The sequence below is a fragment of the Leptonychotes weddellii genome, chromosome 4 (assembly GCF_054177405.1).
Source record: "Leptonychotes weddellii isolate Sample4059 chromosome 4, ASM5417740v2, whole genome shotgun sequence".
In the NCBI taxonomy this organism is placed as follows: domain Eukaryota; kingdom Metazoa; phylum Chordata; class Mammalia; order Carnivora; family Phocidae; genus Leptonychotes; species Leptonychotes weddellii.
The window spans coordinates 73465728-73490460 of NC_138372.1; the positions used below are offsets into that span (position 1 = coordinate 73465728).

Sequence of the window (24733 nt, forward strand, 5' to 3'; positions counted from 1 at the left end):
AACAGTGTCTTTAAAGCAGATTTTTCTCTGTAGGTTAAAGAGGACAAGTGGATCCAGAACACATTGGCTGGTGGATTTAGGCCATGCCCACTTTCATCAGCTAGATGGGGAACAGAGGGGCTCATAGTGCAGTGTGTGGGCTCCTAACTCCCCTTACAGCTTTGAGAAGTTCTTACAGAAGTGGATGGGTTGTGTTGTTGCAAAACCCCATTGCTGATGAGACTCATTAGGAAATTAGCTGTCTTACAGAGAATTGAAAACGTATTCTCATTACCCTGTGTAAAAGGCTTAGATTATCAAAGCTTCCTTAGATGTCTGTTTCACCATCAGACTGGAATCCTTATTCATAGTCTTCGGGATCACCAAAAAAGCTTCTTGGGGAAATAGGAGAGGCAGCATCCTTGAGCTAATTTCTAGTAACCATGCCCTGGAGTTAATCAAGGGCAGAGTTTATCTGCATGCCTTTGATTGCCTTTTCGTAACAATTAACACCTGACTCGTACACCTGGCACTGTCACCAGTGAGCAGGTACAACAAAGCGTGGAGGGCAGAGTGCACAGATGTTCGTTCACTGGGGTTGCTTGTTTACTTGCTTGTGTTTATCATCCACAGTCTGCCTAGTCAGATCCTCCCTTTGACCCATCCTTGCTTTGTTTGATTTTCTTACCTTAGGTGAGATGTTTTCAGTGCTTCACGTTCCTTCTCCTCGGCTGCCCTGTATATATCTAGTGCTTTCTCCGATGTTATCTCTGAGCTGTGGACTTACCAGTGTCCGCCTGACCATTTCAGTAGAATCCGGTGTTGGGATCCTGGCTTGTGCTGTGCTGGTGTCCGCCGGATCCTGCCATGGCCACCTGAGAAATAACCATTCATTGATGGGTTTATACATTGGTTTTGATTTGGGATTTTTCACATTTTGGGGACATGGAGAATCTGTCTTGGTCAAGTTAATGTAATTAGTTTTCTCCAGTTAGGCTTAGAAAAAAAAAAAAAAGCCTTCCGAAAGTACATTTTGAAGGCATAGAAAACTTCTCCCTATTTGTTATGTATTTATTGAGTGGAATGGGGGAAGAAGGAATTTTCATTTGGTGAAAAATTTAGAACGATTAAACCCTCCCCCTTTGAAGATTTTTTTTTTTTTATTATAGAGAGAGAATGAGAGACAGAGAGCACAAGAGGGAAGAGGGTCAGAGGGAGAAGCAGACCCCCCGCTGAGCAGGGAGCCCGATGCGGGACTCGATCCCGGGACTCCAGGATCACGACCTGAGCCGAGGGCAGTCGCTTAACCAACTGAGCCACCCAGGCGCCCTAAACCCTCCCCCTTTAAAGTGTTAACATTTTAGGGACATAATTCCCCAAACTAGTCTTGCTCAGTTAATGTGTTTTGCTCTAATGCATGTCAGAAAACATTGAGACAATTAAGAATTTAAATGTTTTATAATTTGTTATATGCTATTTTAAGGACTTGTAAAGACTACAGCTGTGTTCTGATTGAGAAAGATTTTTTGCCTTTTCATATTTTAAAAACCTGTATGTATGTCACTAAACAGATCAATTTCTTCCCTGCTTTGCGGAGGAATCCATGGCAGGATGAAGGCTCTAAGGAGGGGAGGCCAAGTTGCTCTTAGGGAAGGCCTTGCCACGGAACAAAGGCCGCTTGTTTGGAGGATCCCAGCTTAATATCTCCCCACCAAACCCTTGAGACATTAGACATTTTGAGGATTCAAGAACGCTTTATAACCTGAAGTTGCTACATGTTTTTTTCAGTGTTTTTTATTTTTTAATTACAAAGTGAAACTTTCTTGTGATAAATAACATAAAGAAAAACCATGAAAACAACCAATACTCAAGGGAATGACAGTTCACCTCTTCCCCTTTCTCCAGCTACCATCCCTGATTTCATTCCCACATACAGCCAGGTAGAGCAGTTTGGGGGTATAGCCCTTCTTCGGTACAAATGCCAAAAAAGGCAGTTAGGTATTTATGAAAAATGTATTATTTCACTGCCAGCTCTTTTTTTTTTTTTCGCCCCGACCCATAGTGTGTGATGGGTGAATGCCCTTCTGGCTCATCGTGTTTGTTTAAATGTCTTTGTAGCCTGTGATACTGTGTCTGCGCCAGCATGTGTAATCATTCCCGTCAGGGGCCCTGAGAGTTGCTTCGAATGTTGTAGTAAACACCCTTGTACCTGCCTCCTTTGACACATTTGTGTTTTGAGAATAAAAGATAAAATCATTAACTCTACTGCTTATTTTATAATTTAGTTAACATAGTACTATCAAAATTTACTTATTCTACCATTTACTTCCCCAGATAGTCATTGAGCAATAAAAGGATAGCAGTGGACACTGTACGGATTTCATAGTGGGGCAGGTGCACAGCCCTCGCTGACAAGAGCTCACCAGCTGGAGTAGGAGAACTAGGCATATATGCTGATGACAGTATCTTTAGTTTTATTTATACCCTACCTGAATGCAAAAGTGATTTGGGATGGCTTACAGAGATGCATACAGTAGGACAAGATACAGCAAATTTAGGACAAGAAAGAAAAATAAGCCAAAGGAAAATAAGATGGAGTTATGACTGACGTTGGTTAGTGTACTTTGAAGTTCTGGCTGCAAGCGTTCCAGCAGCTTAAGGGAAGAGGCAAGGAGTCCACAAACGAGCTTCAAGGTGTCCCGAAGAGAAACCAAATTGGAGAAATCCATCTATTCCTGATTCTAGGAGGTGAGAGGAATTTCTCCTTTGGATTTTCAGCCAGAGAACACTGCATTTGCAACGGCCAGCATTCTCAACGACGTCCCCAGTGTGGTACAGCAAAACCTAGCGACCTTGCCTTATGATGCCATTTCATACCGTGTTCCTCAGTGCTAGTCAGGGGTATCATGCCTTGGCAGTCCTCAGTGAAAGGTCATTAGGGTGAGGGGGAAGTTCATGGGTTTAATCCAGAGAGAGCTTTAAAAGGACAGATGAAAACAGCAATCTGGTATTGTTCTTAGACAATTTTTTTTTTCTATAAGGTAGTACAGAATATATCATTTTAGTAGAGTTTGTGTGAGTAGAACCCACTTGCCCAGGATTTCTAGGCTTGCAACTTACAAAGCAAGAAGTGAGGATGTTTATTTATTTATTTTTAAAGTTTTTCTTTAAATTCCAGTTACCATACAGTGTCCTATTAGTTTCAAGTGTACAGTGTAGTGATTCAACACTTCCATACTTCACCTGGCCCTTGTCACGACAGGTGCACTCCTCAATTCCCCTCTCCACCTATTTCACCCATCCCCTCAGCCACCTCCAAGAAGTGAGGATGTTTACATGGCATTAATGTATCAGAACTGTAGCAACGAATGAAAACACACATACACAAGTCTGTAGTTGGGCCGTGCAGGAAGGATGGTATGTGTTCACACTGATGAGCTCCACCAGTGAGAAAGGCTCCGAGCCACCATTCCAAGAAATCCTGAGAGCATCTCTGAGCTCTCTGTTATTACCAGGTTGTACCATAAGAGAGTGTCAGCAGGACTCCGAGATCTACAGGTTGGGGCAGTGTGGCCTTGTTTTGTGAAGCTGGGAAAGTTCAAGTCTCATGAGCCACCTGAGTCTGTGTTTCCATGGCCACATTCACTCAAGTCTTACCTCAGAACATTGTCCCAGAACAGTTCTTTATGCCCAAGGCTGTGGGTCAAGCTGAGGTACTTTTACAGGACCTACCCTGAATTTAAACTTGAGGTTTGTAGTAAATGTTAACCTTGAGGTCACCCAAAGCCTCATGTGATTGTTTTGCACATCACCTCATAGCCTGAGAAATGGTTCAGGGAAAAATGTCACTGTGTTCAGATTTTTTTGGCTGCCTGACAAGTGTCAAACAGATATCATCAGGCTGGTAAATATCATGTTTATTGGGAAACAGTGCAGTTGGCAAAGGCAATCTTACGGGAAGACATCAGAAGAGAAGAGAAACCGCTCTCAATGTACCTTGGTAGGGTTTTAAGTGGCCCTTAGGGAACAGCATGAAAGGTCACAGAGAGAATTTGGAAACTCCTTGGCTTCTTCTCATTTAAGCCACCATATCTCCGAATCAGATCAGAGGTGTAGACAAGCTGCAGGGCCCCTAGGCCATAGGTTAAAAGGAGGGGGAAATGATCACATTGCTTCGGATACCGAATATCCTATCCCTCTGTGACTTGGTACCATTTGAGAGATGGGTGTAACCTTGCTAGGTTAGGAAAAGGTGGTGATAGCAAGTGCTAATCTTTTTTGAGTGGTGTGTTGATGTACTCCTGAATAACCACCCCCAAACCTAGTGGCTTAAAACAATGATTTATTATTTCTCAGGATTCTGCGTGTAGCTGGGCAGTTACCCTGCTGGTGATAGGCTCGTTCATACGGCTGCATGCAGCTGGAGGGTGCACTGGGCTGGAAGATGGGAGTGGGCTTTCCGGCGTGGCTGGTGGCTTGTACTGAGTGCTGTCTTGTCAGCTGGGCATCTCCGTTCTCTAGGTGATCTCTCGTGCTCCAGTAGACTAGACCTGTTTCTTTCAGGTTTAGAGCAACGCTCAAGCGAGCAAAAGGATGTTGCTAGGTCTTCTGAGGCCCACTGAGGCTCCGGGATCCTCACAGCCTCTCTTCTACTCATCCCTGGGCAGCAGGTGGCAAGGCCAGCTCAGATTCCTGGGGGCAGACACATAGACTCCACCTCTGGGTGACAGGCGTGGCAATGTCGAACTAGCAGGGAATTACCACAAGTGGCTGCATGTGCCAAGCCCTGTGTCCGGTGCATTTAATTCATCTCACTCAAGCCGGACAACTGTCTTGCAGCAGAGGCCTTCTTATCCCCTTTCATAGGACTTGTAAGTCAGAAAGGTCACGTTCTTCTTGCCCATGACCACTTGACAAATCCTGGGAGTAGGATTTGATTCTAGCTTTCTCTCTAGTTGAATGGAATGCATTTTAAGACTGAACAGGTGAGAGAAATTTGCTAAACTGTTCTTCAGCTCTTTTAACCTATTCAGTGCTGTTTCTGGTTCCTGTGGGGAGCCCGCAAAAAGAGAGCAACGTGGAAGGCAGGCAGGCTTTGAGCCTGCTTCGGGCACTTCCCTGCATCCCAGGGACTCTCTCAGAGGTAATCGGATTGACTGTTCAAAGGTGAGAAGGACCTCCCTGTCTCCGTAGGTTCTGATTTCCCAGCTTGCTCGGCAGTGATTCCTTTAGAGAAAGAACAAAACATATTTGGAAAAATCTTGCTCTGTCCAGCTTTTCCTTGATTTCACAGTGTTGGCAGAAAGCCAAGAGATGTCCCAAGCCAAGAGGCTTCTTCCAGGAAGGGAATTGCAGGGAAGTAAGGACATCGGAGGTTGGGTAGAGGTTGGCTGCAGAACCTCATTCTTCTTCCCAAATCCCCCAGGTGACACAGTGCCATCTGGCCTCTGCGTCAGCTGTAGGGCTCCTCAACTAACCTCTTCTAAGGCTTGGGGAGTGTGTTGTATTTGAAATGTTGATTTCCTTAAAGATGGGCCCTCAAATTGTACAAGCTTCCAACCGCTTATTATTTGTGTCAAGTACTATATGTGTATGATCTTCCAGTTACTATTGTCTCCTGGCTTAAGGCATTCTGATTTATCCAAAATCCAGTGGCTGTCATTGGAGCTCTTAGGTTTGCAGAACACAGACTTCTTTATAAAAGTTTTAAGTGGGGTGAGATGCTAGGAAACGTTTACAAAGTAAATAAAATGTGCTCTCTGTACTCTGAGCCTTAAGGTCCCAGAAAATGGACTGAATTTCTAAGGGGAGAATTCTCGGTGTGTTGGGGGTCAGGAACCAGCAGAGCAGTGGGGAGAGCTGGGGAAGGTGGCCTTTTCCCACCATCATTCCCTTGCAGCCACACTTCTTGGTAGGCATTATCAAAACAAATCCCGTATCAGAGAGTCATTTCATGTAAAATGAAATAAAAAAATGTAAATAAGACAAAAAACTTAAAAAGTTGACACAGCACAGATTGGCTGTATTAGATTTCATTTTATTTATTTTTAAGTTAGTAGCCAGAACATGTAAAAAGTGTAAATAAAACATAAGCTAGGAAAATAAGAATAAATGTTTTATTAAAACCCTAATTAAAGGGGCACCTGGGTGGCTCAGTCATTAAGCATCTGCCTTCTGCTTAGGTCATGATCCCAGATCCTGGGATCGAGCCCCGCATGGGCTGGAAGCCTGCTTCTCCCTCTCCCACTCCCCCTGCTTGTGTTCCCTCTCTCGCTGCGTCTCTCTCTGTCAAATAAATAAATAAAATCTCTAAAAAAAATCCTGATTAAAAATACCTGTAATAGAAGGGAGACCCGATCAAGTGCTATGGGAAACCAAGGAGAGAAATTATTTCTTGAAAGAGCAGGAATTCTCAGGGAGAGCTTAAGGAGCCAGGATAACGCTTCCCCCGCCCCCCCAACACACACACACTGTGCCAGAATGTCTTGGTGGGGAGTCTGGGCTGTGTGAAAAAATACTAATCCCTCCCCTCCTCCCCCCCAACACATACACACACACACAAACACACACAACCAAACTGTAAAAGGGAAGACTACAGAATCTTCTTGACTGGTTGGAATAAGAATATATATGGAGAAAGTATTGTGTACATGTGAGAGGGGGAGGGAGAAGCTCTGGGATATGAACATTCAAAAAACACTGGATGAGAGGGACCAGAGAAAGATCTAGAAGGCATTTAGCATAGGATGTAAGGAGACAGATAAAAGGGAAATCTTGGACTAAAGAGATCCATAGCAATATGAATTAGCTGTTACAACAGTTCTCTGAGTTGTGGCAAGATGGGACCACCCCACAGTCGCTGAGTGGGTTCCTCAAACAGCGCCAGTTTGGGGAACAGAATTTCAGCCTCCCTCCTGTTCATACATGCCATGATTGTAATTATTACATAGGATGGTGGGGAAAATAAAGGCCAGTTAGAAATGTATGAATATGTAACCTTAAATATTTTATTTTTTGTTATCATTAAAACGATTTATAATCCAAAAAAATTGTTTCAGGGAGGTGTCCATTGCATTGCCAGAGTGTGTAACAGACAGAATCAAACAGTGTCTCTTCAACTTGAATTCTGCTGTATGCTCTTGGAAGAAAAAGGAGTGAAGGAATGGGAAAAATATAAAGGATTCCCTTAGTGACAGGGAGGAACAAGAAGTCTTTGCTATCATCACGAGCAGTTCCTTGTTAAACCTTAAGTAACATCATATCTGTGAGAAAGGGAGTGTGATTTAATCATATTAATATAGGGTTCCTTAGCCTCGCCTAGTTTAGTCTCCATTTTCTTCCCATTGCTTCTGTTTAAAAAGCAGTACCATGAATATTGGAAGATTTATGGAAGTTAAGTTGACTTTTATGTAGCTGGCTTCCCATAGACTTTCACATTAGTGCTAATGGTTCTTGGACTTGATGCTCAGAAAAGGAAAAGAGGTGGAATGTTTTCTGTGCATAATTTTCCTAACTCTTTTCATATAGCTCTCAATACAGAATTAAAGTAATAGTAATGACAATAAAACCCAAAAACTATAATGGTAGTTAGTTGAGAGCTCTGTACATATTTGATTAGATGTTTAATGGTTTTCATATGAATAAAAAGATAAGAGTGGGTATTGAGATAGTTATCCTTTACTGAGGGGGGTTTTATTGTCTCTGGTTAATTATTGATGTTTCACGAGCATTTAGACAGATAATTGCAGTGTACCACCCATATGAAAATGCAAACAAAACCAGAATGGGGGTGCCTGGGTGACTCAGTCGGTTAAGCGTCTGCCTTCGGCTCAGGTCATGATCCTGGGGTCCTGGGATCGAGTCCCATATCAGGCTCCCTGCTCAGGGGAGAGCCTGCTTTTCCCTCTGCCTCTGATCCTCCCCCCACCCCCTCTCTTTCTGGCTCTCTCTCAAATAAGTAAAATCTTAAAAAACAAAAACAACAAAAACAAAAAACCTCAAAACCTAGAATGATTGGGTGAGGTGCAGGTATGACTTTTTTGATAGGGTTTTTGTTTGTTTGGTTTGGTAGATATCTTCTGCAGTCATGTGTTCATTTATAAATAGCTTTCAGTTTGCAAATAGAGACTTTTAAAACACTTGAACATGTTAGGCCTACTGATGTAGCTAAATCAATAAACAAGTACTTCTGTAGTTGATAAGAGTATGAAAATACAGTGCAAATTGTAATTATTATGAAACCTTTGAACACATACTATTTGTTATAAGGAGTTTGGGATGGAGAAACCGTATATGCTATTGCTATGATCTAAATGTTTGTGTCCCGCTGCCTCCCCACCCCGCCCTGCAAATTCATATGTTGAAATCCTAATCCCCAGAGGTGGTGGTAGCAGCAGGTAGGGCCTTTGGGAAGTGATTAGGTCATGAGGGTAGAGCCCTGATGAGTGGGATTAGAGCTCTTGTAAGAGACCCCCCTGAGCTGTCTTGCCCCTTCTGCCATGTGAAGTCTATGACCTGGAAGAAGGCCCTCACCAAACCGTGCTGGTACCCTGATCTCAGATTTTCAGCTTCCAGAACTGTGGGCAACAATAAATTTCTGATATTTATAAGCCACCCAGTCTGTGGTATTTTGTTAGAGCAATACAAATGGACGAAAACACATATTCAGTATTAGTTCACTTTATAATATTGGTCAGTATTCCTTGCTCTTAGACATTTGAGGTGAGGATCCTTTTGAAGTAAATATGTTTTCCTGCTATAATACAAGGGTTGTCAATTTAGAATATTCTTTTTTCCAGTATTCTGACTATACTGCAAAATGAGGGACCTCTTGCTGACGAGATACTAGCAGAATGGAAAGCCCATGTAAGAATATGAATGCCTGTTATTATCATTTTATTTAATAAACATGTATTGAGCACATGCTATGTGGCAGGCCAGTGTTAGGTATGGGGATGCAGTGGTGAGAGGAAAAATGACCATGTTTCCCGCCTTCATGGGGCTCACATTTCACTGGGGGAAGGAAACATTCATTTAAATTGCAGCTGTAACTGACAGTTGAGGCTGGAAAAAGTAGAGTCCTCGTTAAGAGCCCTTGGAAACCATTGAAGGTTTTAAGTTGGGGGTAGGTGAGGAGGTGACATGATCAGAGGCAGCTTTTAATGAAGATTCCCCTGGAGTCCTCCAGTTTGTTTGGAGATAGTCTTCTGGTTTGCAGACAGTCCAGAAAAGTGATGGTCATAAGCTAGAAAAAAATGGATGTTTTTGAAAGCTATTTAAGAAGTGGGACTTCCACCATAGGACTTGGTGGATTGGATTATGGGGCATAGTAGGGATGTACAGAAAGCAAGTTATGAAAGGATGGCTCCTGGGTTCAGGCTGTCCAATCTGGAGGTGTAGTGCTACCATGAGATGAAGAACCTAGAAGAGGACCAAGTTTAGGGGTCAGGTCATGAGCTTGGTTTGAGATGCCTTTGAAATGCTATGTGGTACTGACAAGTAGGCAGTTGGCTATACACATCAGGAGCTTGGAGGAGACGTCTGGGATGGAGAGTTTAAACTTGAGATTTTTCTGCATGTCACAGGTATAGATGAAATCACATAGGAAACAAGTAGAGAGAAGAGGGCCTGGGATTGGACCTTAGGGAATTCTGTTACTTAGTGGCTGGACAGAGGATGAAGTAAGGTGTTAGGGAAGCACAGGAAAGGAAATATTACAAGGAGAAAGTGTCAGTAGTGTCTGACATTTCTGAGAGTTCAGGTAACATGCAGGCCAAATGTAGGAGTCATTGTTGACATTAGGGGTAGCTATTTCAGGGGAGTGATGAAGGTGGGGACAAGAATGGAGTGGGCTGAAGATCAAGAGAGATGAGAAGTGATGGTAGTATGGGTACACCTTTCTAGAACTTTGTCCTTTAAGGGAGTGGGGGGAGGGGGAGAGAGGGCAAGAGAGAAAACTGTTGGATTAAAGAAGAGGTGGTGGATTTGTTGATTTTTGTTTCTACTGAGAACTTGAGCCTGTTTAAAAGCCAATAGAAAGATCTAGTTGCAGAGAATAAAGGATCATGGGGAGCAGAAGATTCCCAAGGCAGCCAGAAAGGATGGATCCAAAGTGCACGGGTTGGAGAGGTTGACCTGAGGTGGAAGGACAGATGGGTGAAGATGCAGGTAGTTTGTGCGGTTGATAGTGTGATCGTGTTTTCCTATGTCGGCTTCTATTCTTTTGTGAGGTCGGGTGGGCGTTATCTGTTGAGAATGGGGTGGATGGTTAGAGGTTTGAAAAGTAGGGATGACTTGGAAAATGAATGGTGGCGTGTGAGAGGATTGGTCAGCTGGGGCAGTGTGGTGGGAGTGCCCCACAGTGTTGAGGGCCCTCTGATCCCTCTGCCATTTCTCACTCACCAGCCCCAATCCCTTCTGGTGTGTGACACGTCCCAACAGTGCTCTGATTGTTTAGGGCTCATCGCTGAGTAAATAGTTGAGCAGTTCTGGGGTTGGAGTTTTGCCAGCTCTTGGCAGTGGAAAAGGAATGTAGGGTGTTACTAAGAGTATTACTGAAATGATGGGCTCTGGGATCTAAGCCGATTAAACAGGGAAGTAAAACACAGGAAAGGGCTAGTGGGTTGGGACCGAGCCAAGAAGTCAGTGGACTCGAAATGTAATACTGAGCACGCTTGAAGGAAAGGTCAACAGAAGAATACTTGAGGTGTTATTGTGGAGGCAGAAAAACAGTGAGTAAGGGACAGTAAAGGTCCATGAGTGGTTGAGGTGGCATGGAAGAGGTGCCATTTCCCATGAAGAAAGGAGGACTGAGTTGTTAAGGAAACCTGTGCCTTGGATAGAATAAGAAGTCACTCGGGATGATATCAGGGCTTGGGGATATCGGCAAACCAGGACCAAAGTCTCTGACTGGGAGGAAATGTCCAGGAGGTTGGAATATAATACCAGTGAGGAGAGGGAGAGGTGGTACAACTAAATAGCAGGGTGGGTGTTTACGGGGGGCAGGGGATGAGAGGAGTAGTGCCTGAAGGAGACTGTGAGGAGCAAAGAGGACATAGGGCCACCTCCTGACTCCAAAGTGTGGGAGACTAGGCAGCCATGACCTGAGGGGGCTGCAGGGGAGGGGGGTGGTCTTAAGAGCACACAGAGGAGAGGCAAAGGGTAGTGATCTGTTTCCTGGGCATAGAGCAACAGCCTCAGGGGGCCTAGTGGAAGGGTTTGATGAGGGGACAAAGTGAGGGGCCGGATCAGGTGGCTGCTGGGAAGGAACTTAGGAGCATGACAGGAATAGTCACCTGGTAGAGGATAGGTTTCTGCACTGGGGTCTGCCTGCATGTGTGAGTGTTGACTAACGTAAACAGGGATGAGTTAGGGGCCTTAGTGGCTAGACAATGGTCTTGTTGCCCTTGGCTGGAGTGGTGACAGACCCAGAAATTGCATGCCCTCTTGCCGCTGGGGACGGATGATGGTAGAAGCAGAAACTTAACTGAATGTGCACCAAATGCCAAGTACTGTTCTAAGTGTCCGACAAGCATTTGGTTTATGCCCCATGACAGCCATGCCAAGTTAGTACTGTTACCTCCGTTTTACAGGGAACTAACGTTCAGGTAAGGCAAATTTAGTAATCTGTCCCAGGTCACACAGCAAGCGGTGGAGTAAGGTTCAATCTCAAGACTGCGACTAAGTCTGTGTATGCCCCACCGACTTATATGTACTTAATATTTTCCTACATATGTAATTTTGATTTTTTTAAAAACCTAAATGATAGGCTGTTGAGGAGCTTATATAGTGTTTTATGCAAAATTGTCTTCTTAGATACCAAAGTTCAGTTCAGTCCTAGAATCCCAGAATCTTTCTTTGAGGGGGTCTCAAAGACTCGGGTCCACCCCCTTGAGGTCCTTTTACCACTGCTGTGATGGATACTTGGGCACTTCTAAATTGTTAGAAGGTTCTTCCTTAAATTAAGCTGAACTCTTCCCTCCCTGTAATTTTTGCCCATTTGTGCCATTTTGAGTAATGCAGAATAAGTTCCCTCTTTCACTTTTCCACATGACAGTGAAGATGTTTGAAGAATGCTCTTGAGTCCTAAGTAATCTTGTTCCCATGGCATGTGATTAATTCAGAGTAAAGTGGGACTGATAAGTATCTTGATCCAAAGGTACACGTTTACGCTGACTATAAATGAGCCTGAAGTTTGGTGGGGTTTTTTGTTGTTATTTGTATCTTCATTACAGTATCTCTCATTGGTTTGTGTAACTTAAAATGCCAAAGCTTCCTGTGTATGTGTGTGTGTTATGTAGCTATTATACTGAATCCTATACTTAGGTACTTAGGTATTGCCTTTAAAACATTTATTCCTATTATACTTTTTCTTTCTGATTTGGACTCACTATTTCAGCTTATGAAGATAATTTAGAATCCTGATTCTGTTAACCCATTATATTAGCTACCTTTCCCAGCTCTGCATTATATGCAGATTGAGTACCATGTAAATATTTATTAAAAAATGTTACTAATACAGACCCAAAAGAGAGAACCTTATGGGATAGCAGGAGATATTTCTCAAGTCTGTTTCAGATCATTGATCTGCATTGCTGCTTCTAGTTTTTCAACTAGCTCTGGATTTACCTAATTTTGTTTTCCAGCCACATTTGTTTATATTACTCATAAGGCTGTCATGAGGAACTTTCAGAACTTTCCTGGAATCAAGTTATCCTTCATTTGCTATTCTTCAGTCTGCCAGGATTTGGCAGTCAATTAATTGTGGGAATAAGGGATAGGAAAGGGACCAGAGTGACTGAACTATTCTAGACTGGAAGATGGGGGAAGTGTGCTGGATGATACTACCATTCTCTGATATATAGAACCCTGGGGAAAGGACTGGTTTCGAATTAAGTTTGGCTTGGGTCATGTAGAGCCTATGGGGCCTCCAGGATGCCCGCATGGAGCCATTGGGAGGGAAGGTGACCATCCAGGACTGGTATGCTGGGGGACGTTTGGTTACAGACCACTTAAGCCATGTTGAAGGTGTGGGGCATACACCTAGGAGAGCCTATAGTGTGCAAAGAAGAGGTTCTGTGTTGGGGCAGGGGAGATCGTAGACATTGTGACACTGAGGGAGTTCATGCTTGGCAGCCTCCATTTTTTTGTGAAATAGGAAGAAACCATATCTTATAAGAGAGAGAGAACCGGGGCGCCTGGGTGGCTCAGTTGGTTAAGCGACTGCCTTCGGCTCAGGTCATGATCTTGGAGTCCCGGGATCGAGTCCCGCATCGGGCTCCCTGCTCGGCAGGGAGCCTGCTTCTCCCTCTGACCCTCCCCCCTCTCATGTGCTCTCTCTCATTCTCTCTCTCTCAAATAAATAAATAAATAAAATCTTTAAAAAAAAAAAAAGAGAGAGAGAGAGAACCGGAGATTTGAGACCAGTGAGTGTTGGAATCAGTGTGGGAAACAGGAAAGGGAGCTCACGAAAGATGGGAAAAGGAATGCTAATCAAAAGGAGTTGTTCTTCCCAGCTTCCCCTTCCTTGCTGCCCTTAAAGACAACCCCACGAGACCATTTCCTCTTCATGTTAATGTTTTTACTGCTAACCACTCTGCAGTGGTTCATGTTGTGTCAGAATGGAAAAGAGTGATGTTGTGTATGTGTTTTGAGGTGGCATTCTGATATACTCCCTAGAGAAGCCCTTGTATTACAAGGAAATAATGAACATGGGCAATGAGAATAATCTTTGTGTTCCCAAGTCAGTAGTTCTAGACTCAGCTGGTGGAACTGAGTCTTACACTTCAGCATTAAAGGGTTTTCGGATTTTAATAGAAGAGAAGATGTCCTGTTGGTTTACAGTGAATACCTTCTGGTATCTCCTCACTGTTTATGTGTCCTCTCTGCTGGGTGTTTATTTCACTGAAAACAGGGAATACCCTCTTAGCACCCTGAGCTTGGCACTCTGTGTGGTGGTGATCGGTTTCTTTGCTTCCCTCCTGGCCTATAAGCATGTTCCCCATTTTGTATTCTGAGTTCTGGCCCAGGGCCTGTCTGGTGGACGTGTGACAGATGTCGGATGAACTGTTGGCTGAAGTGAGGGCTGAGTCATCCTGGCTGTGCTGTTTCCAGTGGCCCTGCCTCTGGGAGTCCTGCCGGAGAAGGGTTATCGTAAGTTAATGGTGGAGAGGTGTACTTCAAACCTTTTCATGTTTTTCTTCTAAGAAACCTGCTTGAATTAAAGTTTATGGAAACTGTCTTGGGAGAAAACATTCAAATATCATTTGTATTCAGGAGGCCACTGGAAGAGTTTCTTTGGTGTGAATCAAGATGGGCTAATTACATTCTAAAGTTCATGTCTAGACACTCCCCTTGTAAATTGCCACAGAAATATTTCCCACTTCTGTTCTGGCTGTTCCTTCCTAGGGTAATATCCCAGCCACATGTAGAGGTGCATGAACCAAACCATGATACTTTTCTATCTTTACAGTGTATTCTTCTACTTAATAGTCACCTAACTCACCAAGGTTCTCAGTCTATGTCAGTAATGAGCATTGTTTGGTTTTTATCCATTTTCCCCTTTTCTTGCCTGATTCAGTGAAGAGGAGCATTTGCTTTCTACCAGAAGCCTTGGTTTTCTGGGGAAATACATATAAAAAAAAATCACTGGATTTGTCCTTGTTTTGGCATGACTGATGAAGCAAGCAGCTGCTTAATAAGAAGCAAAGCTGGGAGTAGAACAATTTAATTATAGCTTCTGTCTGTCGAGCCTTTAATAGAAGCCACAACTCGACTATATGGAGCTCTTTAGTTTTAAATGAAACATTTTTGCAAAGGGAGACTCAAACATGTACCCCAAAGACCCCAGTTAAGTGAAAGTATATCTATTAAAAATATAAAATAACCAGTATAACAAAGACTTAACAAAAACTGGCTTTTTTAGGAATGAGGAATTTCTTCTTTTTTTCTTCCAAGTTGTTATTTAAATTCTAGTTAGTTAACATATAGTGTAATATTGGTTTCAGGAGTAGAATTTAGTGTTTCATCCCTTATCTGTAACACCCAGTGCTCATCACAAGTTCCCTCCTTAATACCCATCACCCATTTAGTGGTTTCCTACCCCCATCCCTCCATCAACCCAGGGTTTTTTTCTCTGTCATTGAGTCTCTTATGGTGGGGTGCCTGGGTGGCTCAGTTGGTTAAGCATCTGCCTTCGGCTCAGGTCATCATCTCAGGGTCCTGGGATTGAACTCCACATTGAGCTCGGCATCTCCCTCTCCCTTCGCCCCTCCCCCCTGCTTGTGCACGCACACGTGCTCTCTCTGTTTCTCTCTCCTTCTCCCTCTCAGTTAAATAAAATCTAAAAAAAAAAAGTTTCTTATGGTTTGCTTCCCTCTCTCTTTTTTCCGCCTTCCCATGTGTTCATCTGTTTTGTTTCCTAAATTCCATGTGTTAGTGAAATCGTATGGTATTTGTCTTTCTCCGACTGACTTATTTTGCTTAGCATAATACACTCTAGCTCCATCCAGGTCGTTGCAAATGGCAAGATTTCATTCTTTTGATGCCTGAGTGATACTCCATTGTGTGTGTGTGTGTGTGTGTGTGTGTGTGTGTGTGTGTGTGTGTCTGTACCACCTCTTCTTTAGCCATTCATCAGTCGATGGACATTTGGACTCTTCCATAATTTGGATATTGTTGATAGTGCTGCTATAAACATCGGAGCATGTGCCCCTTTGAATCAGTATCCGTTGTATTGTTTGGGTAAAAACTCAGTAGTGTAATTGCTGGGTCATAGGGTAATTCTGTTTTTAACTTTTTGAGGAACCTCCATACTGTTTTCCAGAGTGGCTGCACCAGTCTGTATTCCCACCAACAGTGTAAGAGGGTTCCCCTTTCTCTGCATACTCACCAATATCTGTTGTTTCCTGTGTTGTTAATGTTAGCCATTCTGATAGGGATGAGGTGATACCTCATCATGGTTTTGATTTGTATTTCCCTAATGCCAAGTGATGTTGAGCATCTTTTCATGTGTCTGTTAGCCATCTGTGTCTTCTTTGGAAAAATGTCTATTCATGTCTTCTGCCCATTTCTTAACTGGATTATTTGTTTTTTGGGTGTTGAGTTTGATAAGTTCTTTATGGATTTTGGATACTAGCCCTTTATCTGATATGTCATTTGCAAGTATCTTCTCCCATTCCTAGGCTGCCTTTTAGTTTTGTTGATTGTTTCTTTCACTGTGCAGAAGCTTTTTATCTTGATGAAGTCCCAGTAGTTCATTATTGCTTTTGTTTCCCTTGCCTTTGGCGATGTTTCTAGGAAGAAGTTGCTGCTGCTGAGGTCGAAGAGGTTGCTGCCTGTGTTCTCCTCTAGGATTTTGATGGTTTCCTGTCTCACGTTTAGGTCTTTTCTCCATTTTGAATTTACTTCTGTCTACAGTGTAAGAAAGTGGTCCAGTATTCCCAACACCATTTGTTGAGGAGACTATCCTTTTTCCATTGGATATTCTTTCCTGCTTTGTCGAAGATTAGTTGACCATAGAGTTGAGGGTCCATTTCTGGGCTCTCTATTCTGTTCCATTGATCTAGGTGTCTGTTTTTGTGCCAGTACCATACTGTCTTGATGATGACAGCTTTGTAATATAACTTGAAGTCCAGAATCCTGATGCCTCCAGCTTTACTTTTCTTTTTCAACATTCCTCTGGCTATTCGGGGTCTTTTGTGGTTCCAAACAAATTTTAGGATTGTTTGTTCTAGCTCAGTGAAAAATGCTGGTGGTATTTTGATAGGGATTGCATTAAATGGGTAGATTGCTTTGGGTAGTGCAGCCATTTTAATAATGTTTGTTCTTCCAGTAGGAATGAGGAATTTCTTAATGGTGAGTTGTTCGAGTGCTTCTTTGTTAATGTACTAGTTAATAGTTCATAAAATGGATAATGTTGTGTGATACCTACTGTTCTGTAATTTTAGCAAACATTAATGAAACAAATGCTCATTATATAGTTGAATTTTAACAAAAGTAAGTAAGTAGCTAATGTCCAGCCACCCTCCAGGACTAGCAGGGAACATACAGAACCCTTTGGGGCAAACCATCCTCACACTGAAGATTACACTCTCCACTCTTTTCTGGTTACTGGTTTCATTTTCTTCGTTTATCTGCCCACCTGGCCTCCAGTTCCCCATTTGCTTTAATCTTAGAAAACCATTTTCCCTTTTACATCTTACTTAGTGAATTATAATGATGTTTAATTTATGTACAAAACTTTTATGTATTGGTTAATATTAAACCTAGGCTAAAAGATCACAAATTAAATTTTTAATACCCTAAAACACATGTTGAATTAAAAAAAAAAGTAAATGAGCAATAAAGTTAATGGAATCTCATGGAGGAGAATTGTAATATCAATATTTTTACTGAGCACACACACCAGAAAGAAAGAATGGGGAAAGAACTCATTACAGACACATGAGTTCTGTCAGAAGGGGCCCTGTGGGAGCCTGATTCTTATTACAAGGTCCTAGTTGGAAGGGAATGAAGTGGGGTTATTGCTAGTGCAGTCAATGACTTGGCTTTTCTCTAGTGAATTGGCTTCAGTAGGGGACTTTATTTCTTCACATTAGGCAGCTGGAAATATGTATCAATTCATTTCCTTTTCATTTGAGAGTCAGCTCTATCAAAGATGGAGCCATTTCTAGAAATGCTGTATTTGCTGGATATGAGCAAATGCTTTAGTGTCTTTCTTTTGAATGTTCCTAAGATTTTTAGGGTCCAAATAAAGTTCAGTTCAGTGATAGGAAAAAATACTCTGAATGTGTATATATGCATATTACTATTCTTTCTGCTAACTCTACCCTTAAAACCTGAAGCTCTTTTATAAAAATCTTTTATTTTAGAGATACAAAGTCACGGAGGATTTTTGGTCCAAGGATGTGTGGGATTGCAGAATACTTTTTAAAAGTTAAATACTAATTTAAGCAGCAACAGTGGTATGGTTCTTTTCTAAGATGGGATTATTCTTATTAAGATTTTAATTTTGTTTCAAATGTCATTTGTCTCACTGTACAGTTAGTTTTTATAATGTAATTATTTTGTTTTGATATTGTAGATAATCTTAGCTTTATAATGATTTTGGCCTAATTGTTTCTAGAAATTATCTAATGGACTCATTTTATAGATGAGGAAGTTGAGGCATAGAGAAATCAGGTGATTTTTCCTAAGTTTAATTAAAAATGTTACTAAAAGAATACCTTCGGTTATAGTACTTGAAATGCTCTCTTAATATTAAACTCAAAGACTTAGATAATTTTGAAAATCATGCTGTTAAATTTGCCTTCTAAAATTGATAACAGTGAGATATTTAGGATAATTTTTCCCATTTTTATTTTAAATACAAATACAAGATACACGACAACTAGCTGGTAAAGAATTAAAAGTCTATTAGTTTCTTTGTATTCTTATATTTGTGCTAAATTAAGATAAATTACTAAAAATATAAGCACATACTCTTAAAAAAATTAATTTAGATTTCTTATGAGCAATTTAAAGCAATTGAAAGCCATTGTTTTTTCTTAACAGGTTGAAGAAATATGGACACCAACACCAAACTGATCTTCAGCACTGTTTTTACCAGCTTTCTCACCTTTCAGCTTCTTTTCTACTTTATAAGTTTCTGGTTTTCAGCAAAAGTTTCTCCAGGTTTTAATAGTCTCAGCTTTGAGAAGAAGATTGAATGGAACTCAAGGTAAAGCATCTGAAAATGTAACTGATTTTAAAAAGTTAGTTTTATGAACTAAAACTGTTTAAAATATTTCCAAAAAATCTTTCATTTAAGATCTAACAAAATTTAAGGTCAGATCTTTTATTTGACCTTACGAATAAAAGGAAAGTAAGTAGATAGATCTCATACAAGAAAATTATAAAAAGTCTTCTATTGAAAGATGTTAGGAAAAATTGAACTTTCTGGGGAAGCATGGGAAGGTTAAGGAGACTCCAGCTGACTGCAGAAGAGTCCTGTTGTGCATTCTCCTCTGAAACGTTTATGATAACAAACACGTGCTCTCTGGAAGTGATCGCAGAAGTGAATGTTAGCTGTGGCTGTGAGTAGCCTATATATAGTGTTGGCTGGCTTAGCCAGACTGAGGGCAGTTAAATGCTATACCAGAGTGTGGTATATGGTTAGCACATCTGTATCTCTCTTTTAATGAACTTTTCATTATAATTCAGAGCCCATCGGAACCTATTTTTTTTGTTAAAGTAAAAATTGCTTTTTAGATTTTATTTAAGGCAAAAGAAAAAAATGTAAAATGAGTAGTACCTATAAGGGTATAGAAATCTATGGGAATTTTAATTAGTTGGCTTACAGATTTTTTGTGTGTGCAACTCATTAACCTTTCACAACATTTCAAACACAAAATGACTCTGATGACCGTTTCACGTGCTTGAGAGCTTTTCGCCCCCACGTCACCATGCATTTGCAAACTGGTGAATTGGAGCAGCTATGGGTATATTTTTTGTTGTTACTTACTTGAAGTTAATGCTAACTATAAAATGAATTCAGCAGGTCTCTAAAATTGCTATAATTATTTTTCATTGCAATTTCCTTTTAGAATTAACTTCTGCCAGAGTCTAAGTATTTATTTGAGAATGGTCACATTTGACAGGAAATCCCTTATCTTTGAGCCAAGCTGGTTTGTAGGCATCCACTTTGTAACTCAGATTGTGATTAAGACTTCAGTTGTTTCCTCTTGCACCTTACATTGATTTTTCTGGTTCATACACGCTATAGCTCCTTTTACCCAAAAAGTGAGAATTATTTCTCCATGTAGTTTTGAAAAATAAGAAGTATGATTTTTTTTTTATCTTAAAAATAGTACAGAGATGTTGTTCACAAGTGGGATACAAAAGATACTAGCCATTATTTTTTAAAACCCTTTCTAACATGAAGATAGGTAGAAGAGGGAAAGAGAAGAAGAGGCGAGGAGCGGGATGGGAGACAGATTTTCTGAGAGTAAATTTTGAACTATTTTCATTTCCCTTTCACCATGGTTAGGGTAGGTAAGGGCATTTGAATCTTGGAGAGCAGCAAGCCAAAGAAATAGGGATGGTACAGAGATAGAGGCAAAGATGAAATGAAATGAAATTGAAAAATACTTTGCATTATTCAGTCTTATCACTGCCATTCTGTGGTGCACAGAATCACCATTTGGGAAACCGAGTTCCTATTTGAAAAAGGAGTCTGGGATTATAGAATATTCATTACCCTATTCAAATGGAGTTCTCTCTGTTTCTCTCTCACATTTACTCCTGTTCCCACTCCAGTTTGGTTTACATGAGACTTAAGCTGTGAGGTAGAGTGTAAAGAAAGAAAAAAGATTTGCTGCTTTTTGAGTAAAGTACATGTATATGTCTTGAAATCCACCTTCCAGTCTTGAAACACCCAGATCAGCACAACCCACATAATTCTTACTAATAATCAGGAAAGAGTCTCTAAACAATGCATGGTCTAAGCCCTACAGTAGAAAAAGGACAGGAGGAAAAACAACTCACCAAAAAATTCACACCTGAGAGATGACAGTTTAATTAAATATAAGTGATAAATTGCTGTACTTAATTGTTGCTTTTTCAGAAAAAAAATACATACTTACAGGTATTATTTATATCTTACAATTAAAAAACATTTTCTTATATCCACTTGTTTTCTATGGTATAGGAAGTCCTATTGTGTTGAAATACTCCTAATTTTAAAATCCGCTTCTCTAATTTTTAACTCTTGTCTGTTTGGGCTATATAATTTCTATTGGTAATTCCCCTACTACTTGCAAATGGTTAAATCAGTAACTTTAAATTGCTATTCTACAATGGTCATTATTTCCATTATCTCCCTGTCTATCTATTAGCACAAACATTTCTTTTTAATCTTCTTTGAAAAAAAAATTTTCTTTTGGGTAGCATCTTGGTGTTTCATTTTAGACAGTAAGGAATCTACACCCTGCTTTGCCAAGAGTCTGATTTTAAAGAATAGACTGTGAAATGTTTACTAAACAGAAGTTTCTGAAAGTATAGACTTTTAATGCAGGAGAGTATGTAAGCAGAGGGTATTTGCTTTTCCTGATCCAAATAAGATTTAACTTTTCTCTCATGAATTATATGCCATTTCCATCAGCTAAGGTCTTGTAATCCTTCCCATTTACCATGTAACATTTCAACACAAAGGGAATTTGAGGGCTGAGTATCAGGAACAAAAAGTTCTCATTTTTCCAAGGGGAAGCTTTTTGATATAAGCTTATTAAACACTAAAACAAGTTAGTGAGAGGTTGTACTTTCTGCTTTCATAGACTTTTTGAATGGCAATAGAAAGCTGGTTGTATGAGTATTTAGATGGAGTGTCTTATTTGACATAAAAGAACTTACATCCTTAAACAGCTATGTTTGGAATATAGGTACGTTTGGCATGAAAATTCCAGACTTGTAAACCAGATAAATTGGGTTAACTATTCACACGTCAAAATGTTCCTTTGGTATTGCAAAGTATTCTTTGTCAGTGCCTTTAAATTAGTGAGGATCTTTGATCATTTAAATATGATTTGATTTAACATGATATATCTATTTACGCCCACATCATCTATTAGATCAAGCATATTGATTTTTCAAGTTACTATAAGATTTTCTAATATCAAGCTTCAGATTGGTTGATATATGTCACTGTTAAAGATTTGGGGTCATATTTTAGACAGAAATTTCTTACATCCTATTAATTTCTAAAGAAAATTTTGCTGTTCCTTTTATCCTTTATTCTAATGAAGAGAAAAGAAACTTCATTTCTTATAAACTTTTTCATTGTGTGAGTAAAGATATTGTATCCTATGTAGACTTCTTTAAGTAGCATATCGTAGAGCTTGGGTGTTAGGTTAATCCATTAAATTATTAGCAAGATATGTTCATAGAAACTGATGTTTTTCATCTAAACCTTATTCCTTCTATAAAAGAAAATTCAGCCTGGATCTCGTGAACATTTTGCTTTCACTTGAGCATTTCTTTTAAAAATAGATTTTCTGTATAAATTCATGGTCCTCAATTTTTCTATTTAGAAGTGGTTTCATAATAATGATAAAAAGAGACTCGTAATAGCTGCTCTAGCTTTCTAATGGATTGGTTACAGGAACCAAGTGTAGCATGCATGGGAATGTGCATTTAACACTGAAATCTCCAAGGCAATACATTTTCATTTCACGATCCATTCAAATTCTGATTCAGGGATTTAGAATTGGTTAAGGTCAGTAGATTTGGAAGTTATTCCTCACTGATTGGAGCAGGAAACTAATGCTGCAGTGATGCTGGTAGGGATGGGGCTTGGAGCAAGGTGCTGGGCAGTGGACTTGCCAGTTGCCGTCTATCTGTACAGAACTCTGTCAACTGCATCATCAGATAAGCTTCTGCTTTGAACTTTTTTTTTTTTTTTGAACTAGGCTCCATGCCCAGTGTGGAGCGCAACATGGGGCTTGAACTCAACGACCCTGAGATCAAGACCTGAGCTGAGATCAAGTCGGATGCATTGAATGAGCCCCCCAGGCACCCCTGCTTTGGAATTTTTAACCAATAAGTGATTCCACAATTTTCTAGCAGGAAACTGTAGACCTGGGCATCTTTCTTGTTATTAATTCCAAAGTAAACTCATAGCCCTTGGATTTCTAAATGGCAATTTTGTATTATACTCTTAGATGTACTCCATTCCTATATTTAAATGCTTCCAGATTTAACTTCTTCAAAATGTTAAATGTTTTGACAGAAATACAGTTCATTGCAAAGAATCTAAAATCTTTGTATGTATTTTGTTTCATTTCAGGGTAGGATCTACATGCCATTCTTTGGTGGTTGGGCTTTTTGGCTTGTACATTTTGATTTTTGATGAGGTTGCAAAGGCTGATCCACTTTGGTAAGCTGTTTCTTTTCAATATAGTCAATTTGATTGATGTTTTGATATTAATTATTAATAAGAACATTTCTTACTTTCAAATGGAAAACATATTGATGGCGCATGTTTTATTAAAATGCTTGTGTTCAGACTTATTTCAGCAAGGTGCAGTAAAAGGATTTATTTTATATTTGAATACCAATAATGAGGGCCACTTTGTACTAGTGTCACAGTTGTTATCCAAGACAGGAGAATATGATGATGATGTAAACATTTATACTGAGTTAGTGAGTAAAACCAAGTTGTTGTAACCACTGTTCTGAGCAAAAATGAGTTAACTATTGAGATAGGATAGTCAAGTTGGATAATAATCTACTTAAGACTCAGTCTTGTGTTCAACCCATCATTTGATCTCAAAGATAAAAATGAGGATTATAGATGTCCATGTAAGAGGAAGTTAGTACCGCATGAGAAGATTTGAAATACTGATAATAACGATGTTCAGCAATAATAGGATAATTTCTAAGATCACTCTTTGAAAATTTTAAATGTCATTCCAATGGCAGAGATACTGCAAACTGTATTTCCTGGCATTATACAAGAAGGCTTAGTTCAGCTTAGTTTGAGATGAGGTATGTTTGCGAAAGCACTGCGTAAATGTAGTAGATATGGACTCTGGAGGATGTGGGACAATTTAATTTTTGACTGTTTGCAGCAATATCATTTTAATAAATACAGAATTATGCCCATCAGAATTCTACCAGTATTGATAAGTTTTCTTTGGGAAGGTATTTTTCAAAGTGATTCAATTTAGTGTTAATTCCATGATGAGGTTTTTATGTAATCTACCTAAACTGTTTCTAAGTTTTTTCTCCTAATTTTATTGTAGTAATGATTGTCAACAGAACCAGTTCTTTTGGGAGATAAATTTTATGACGAAGATTTAATTCACTGATCAGTTTTTGTCCTTATCAAACTTTTACACAGTATAATTTTTTTTTTAAAGATTTTATTTATTTATTTGACAGGGACACAGCGAGAGAGGGAACACAAGCCGGGGGAGTGGGAAAGGGGGAAGAAGCAGGCTTCCTGCTGAGCAGGGAGCCCGATGCAGGGCTCGATCCCAGGACCCTGGGAACATGACCCGAGTCCAAGGCAGACGCTTAACAACTGAGCCACCCAGGCGCCCCATAGTATAATTTTATAAAAAAAAAATTATACTTTCATACAAGACTTTCTGGATGGTGACTACTCTCTGAACGGACAGAGAGTCTTTTTTTTTTCTTTTTTTTACATTTTCCTTAATGCTGCAGTTTAGTCCAGGTTCAATTTTCCTGGGTCATATTTGCAGATCAGAATTTGTAAAGTAGACAGGACTTCTGCTAAACCTTTCCATTTGCAATTTAGCTGTTACCAGTTTAATTTTGTGTTCATTTCAGCAGTAGTTTACATTATAAACCAAACACAAGACTGATAGTTCGTATTTGTTTCTTGGAGTAAAGATAATTATTAGGGCAAATTGTAGGATCTTGATATATATGTGTCGAAACAGCAGGATTAAACTGTCCTGTGTGACCATTTTCCAGTTGTGTGACAATAGGCAGATCTCTCCAGTCATCAGTAAAGTGATAGTGATCTAGTATATTGCCTTAAGATCAGGGGCAGGATGGGGCACCTGGGTGGCTCAGTCGTTAAGCGTCTGCCTTCGGCTCAGGTCATGATCCTAGGGTCCTGGGATCGAGCCCCGCATCAGGCTCCCTGCTCGGCGGGAAGCCTGCTTCTCTCTCTCCCACTCCCCCTGCTTGTGTTCCCTCTCTCACTGTGTCTCTCTGTCAAATAAATAAATAAAATCTTTAAAAAAAAAAA

The 24733-nt window shown here is 40.3% G+C and overlaps 1 protein-coding gene across 5 annotated transcripts in view; it reads left to right on the forward strand.

Moving 5' to 3' along the window:
- TLCD4 (TLC domain containing 4) overlaps positions 1 to 24733 on the forward strand; it is a 114470-nt gene that overhangs the window by 36593 nt on the left and 53144 nt on the right. For all 5 annotated transcript variants that reach the window (XR_014145002.1, XM_081818831.1, XM_081818834.1 and 2 more), the window contains 2 exons: positions 18532 to 18697; positions 22799 to 22888. Coding sequence is in view for 4 of the 5 variants with exons in the window: in XM_081818831.1 (XP_081674957.1) it covers positions 18543 to 18697; positions 22799 to 22888 (245 nt within the window). In the remaining variant the exon portion in view is untranslated. The remainder of the gene's footprint in view (positions 1 to 18531; positions 18698 to 22798; positions 22889 to 24733) is intronic.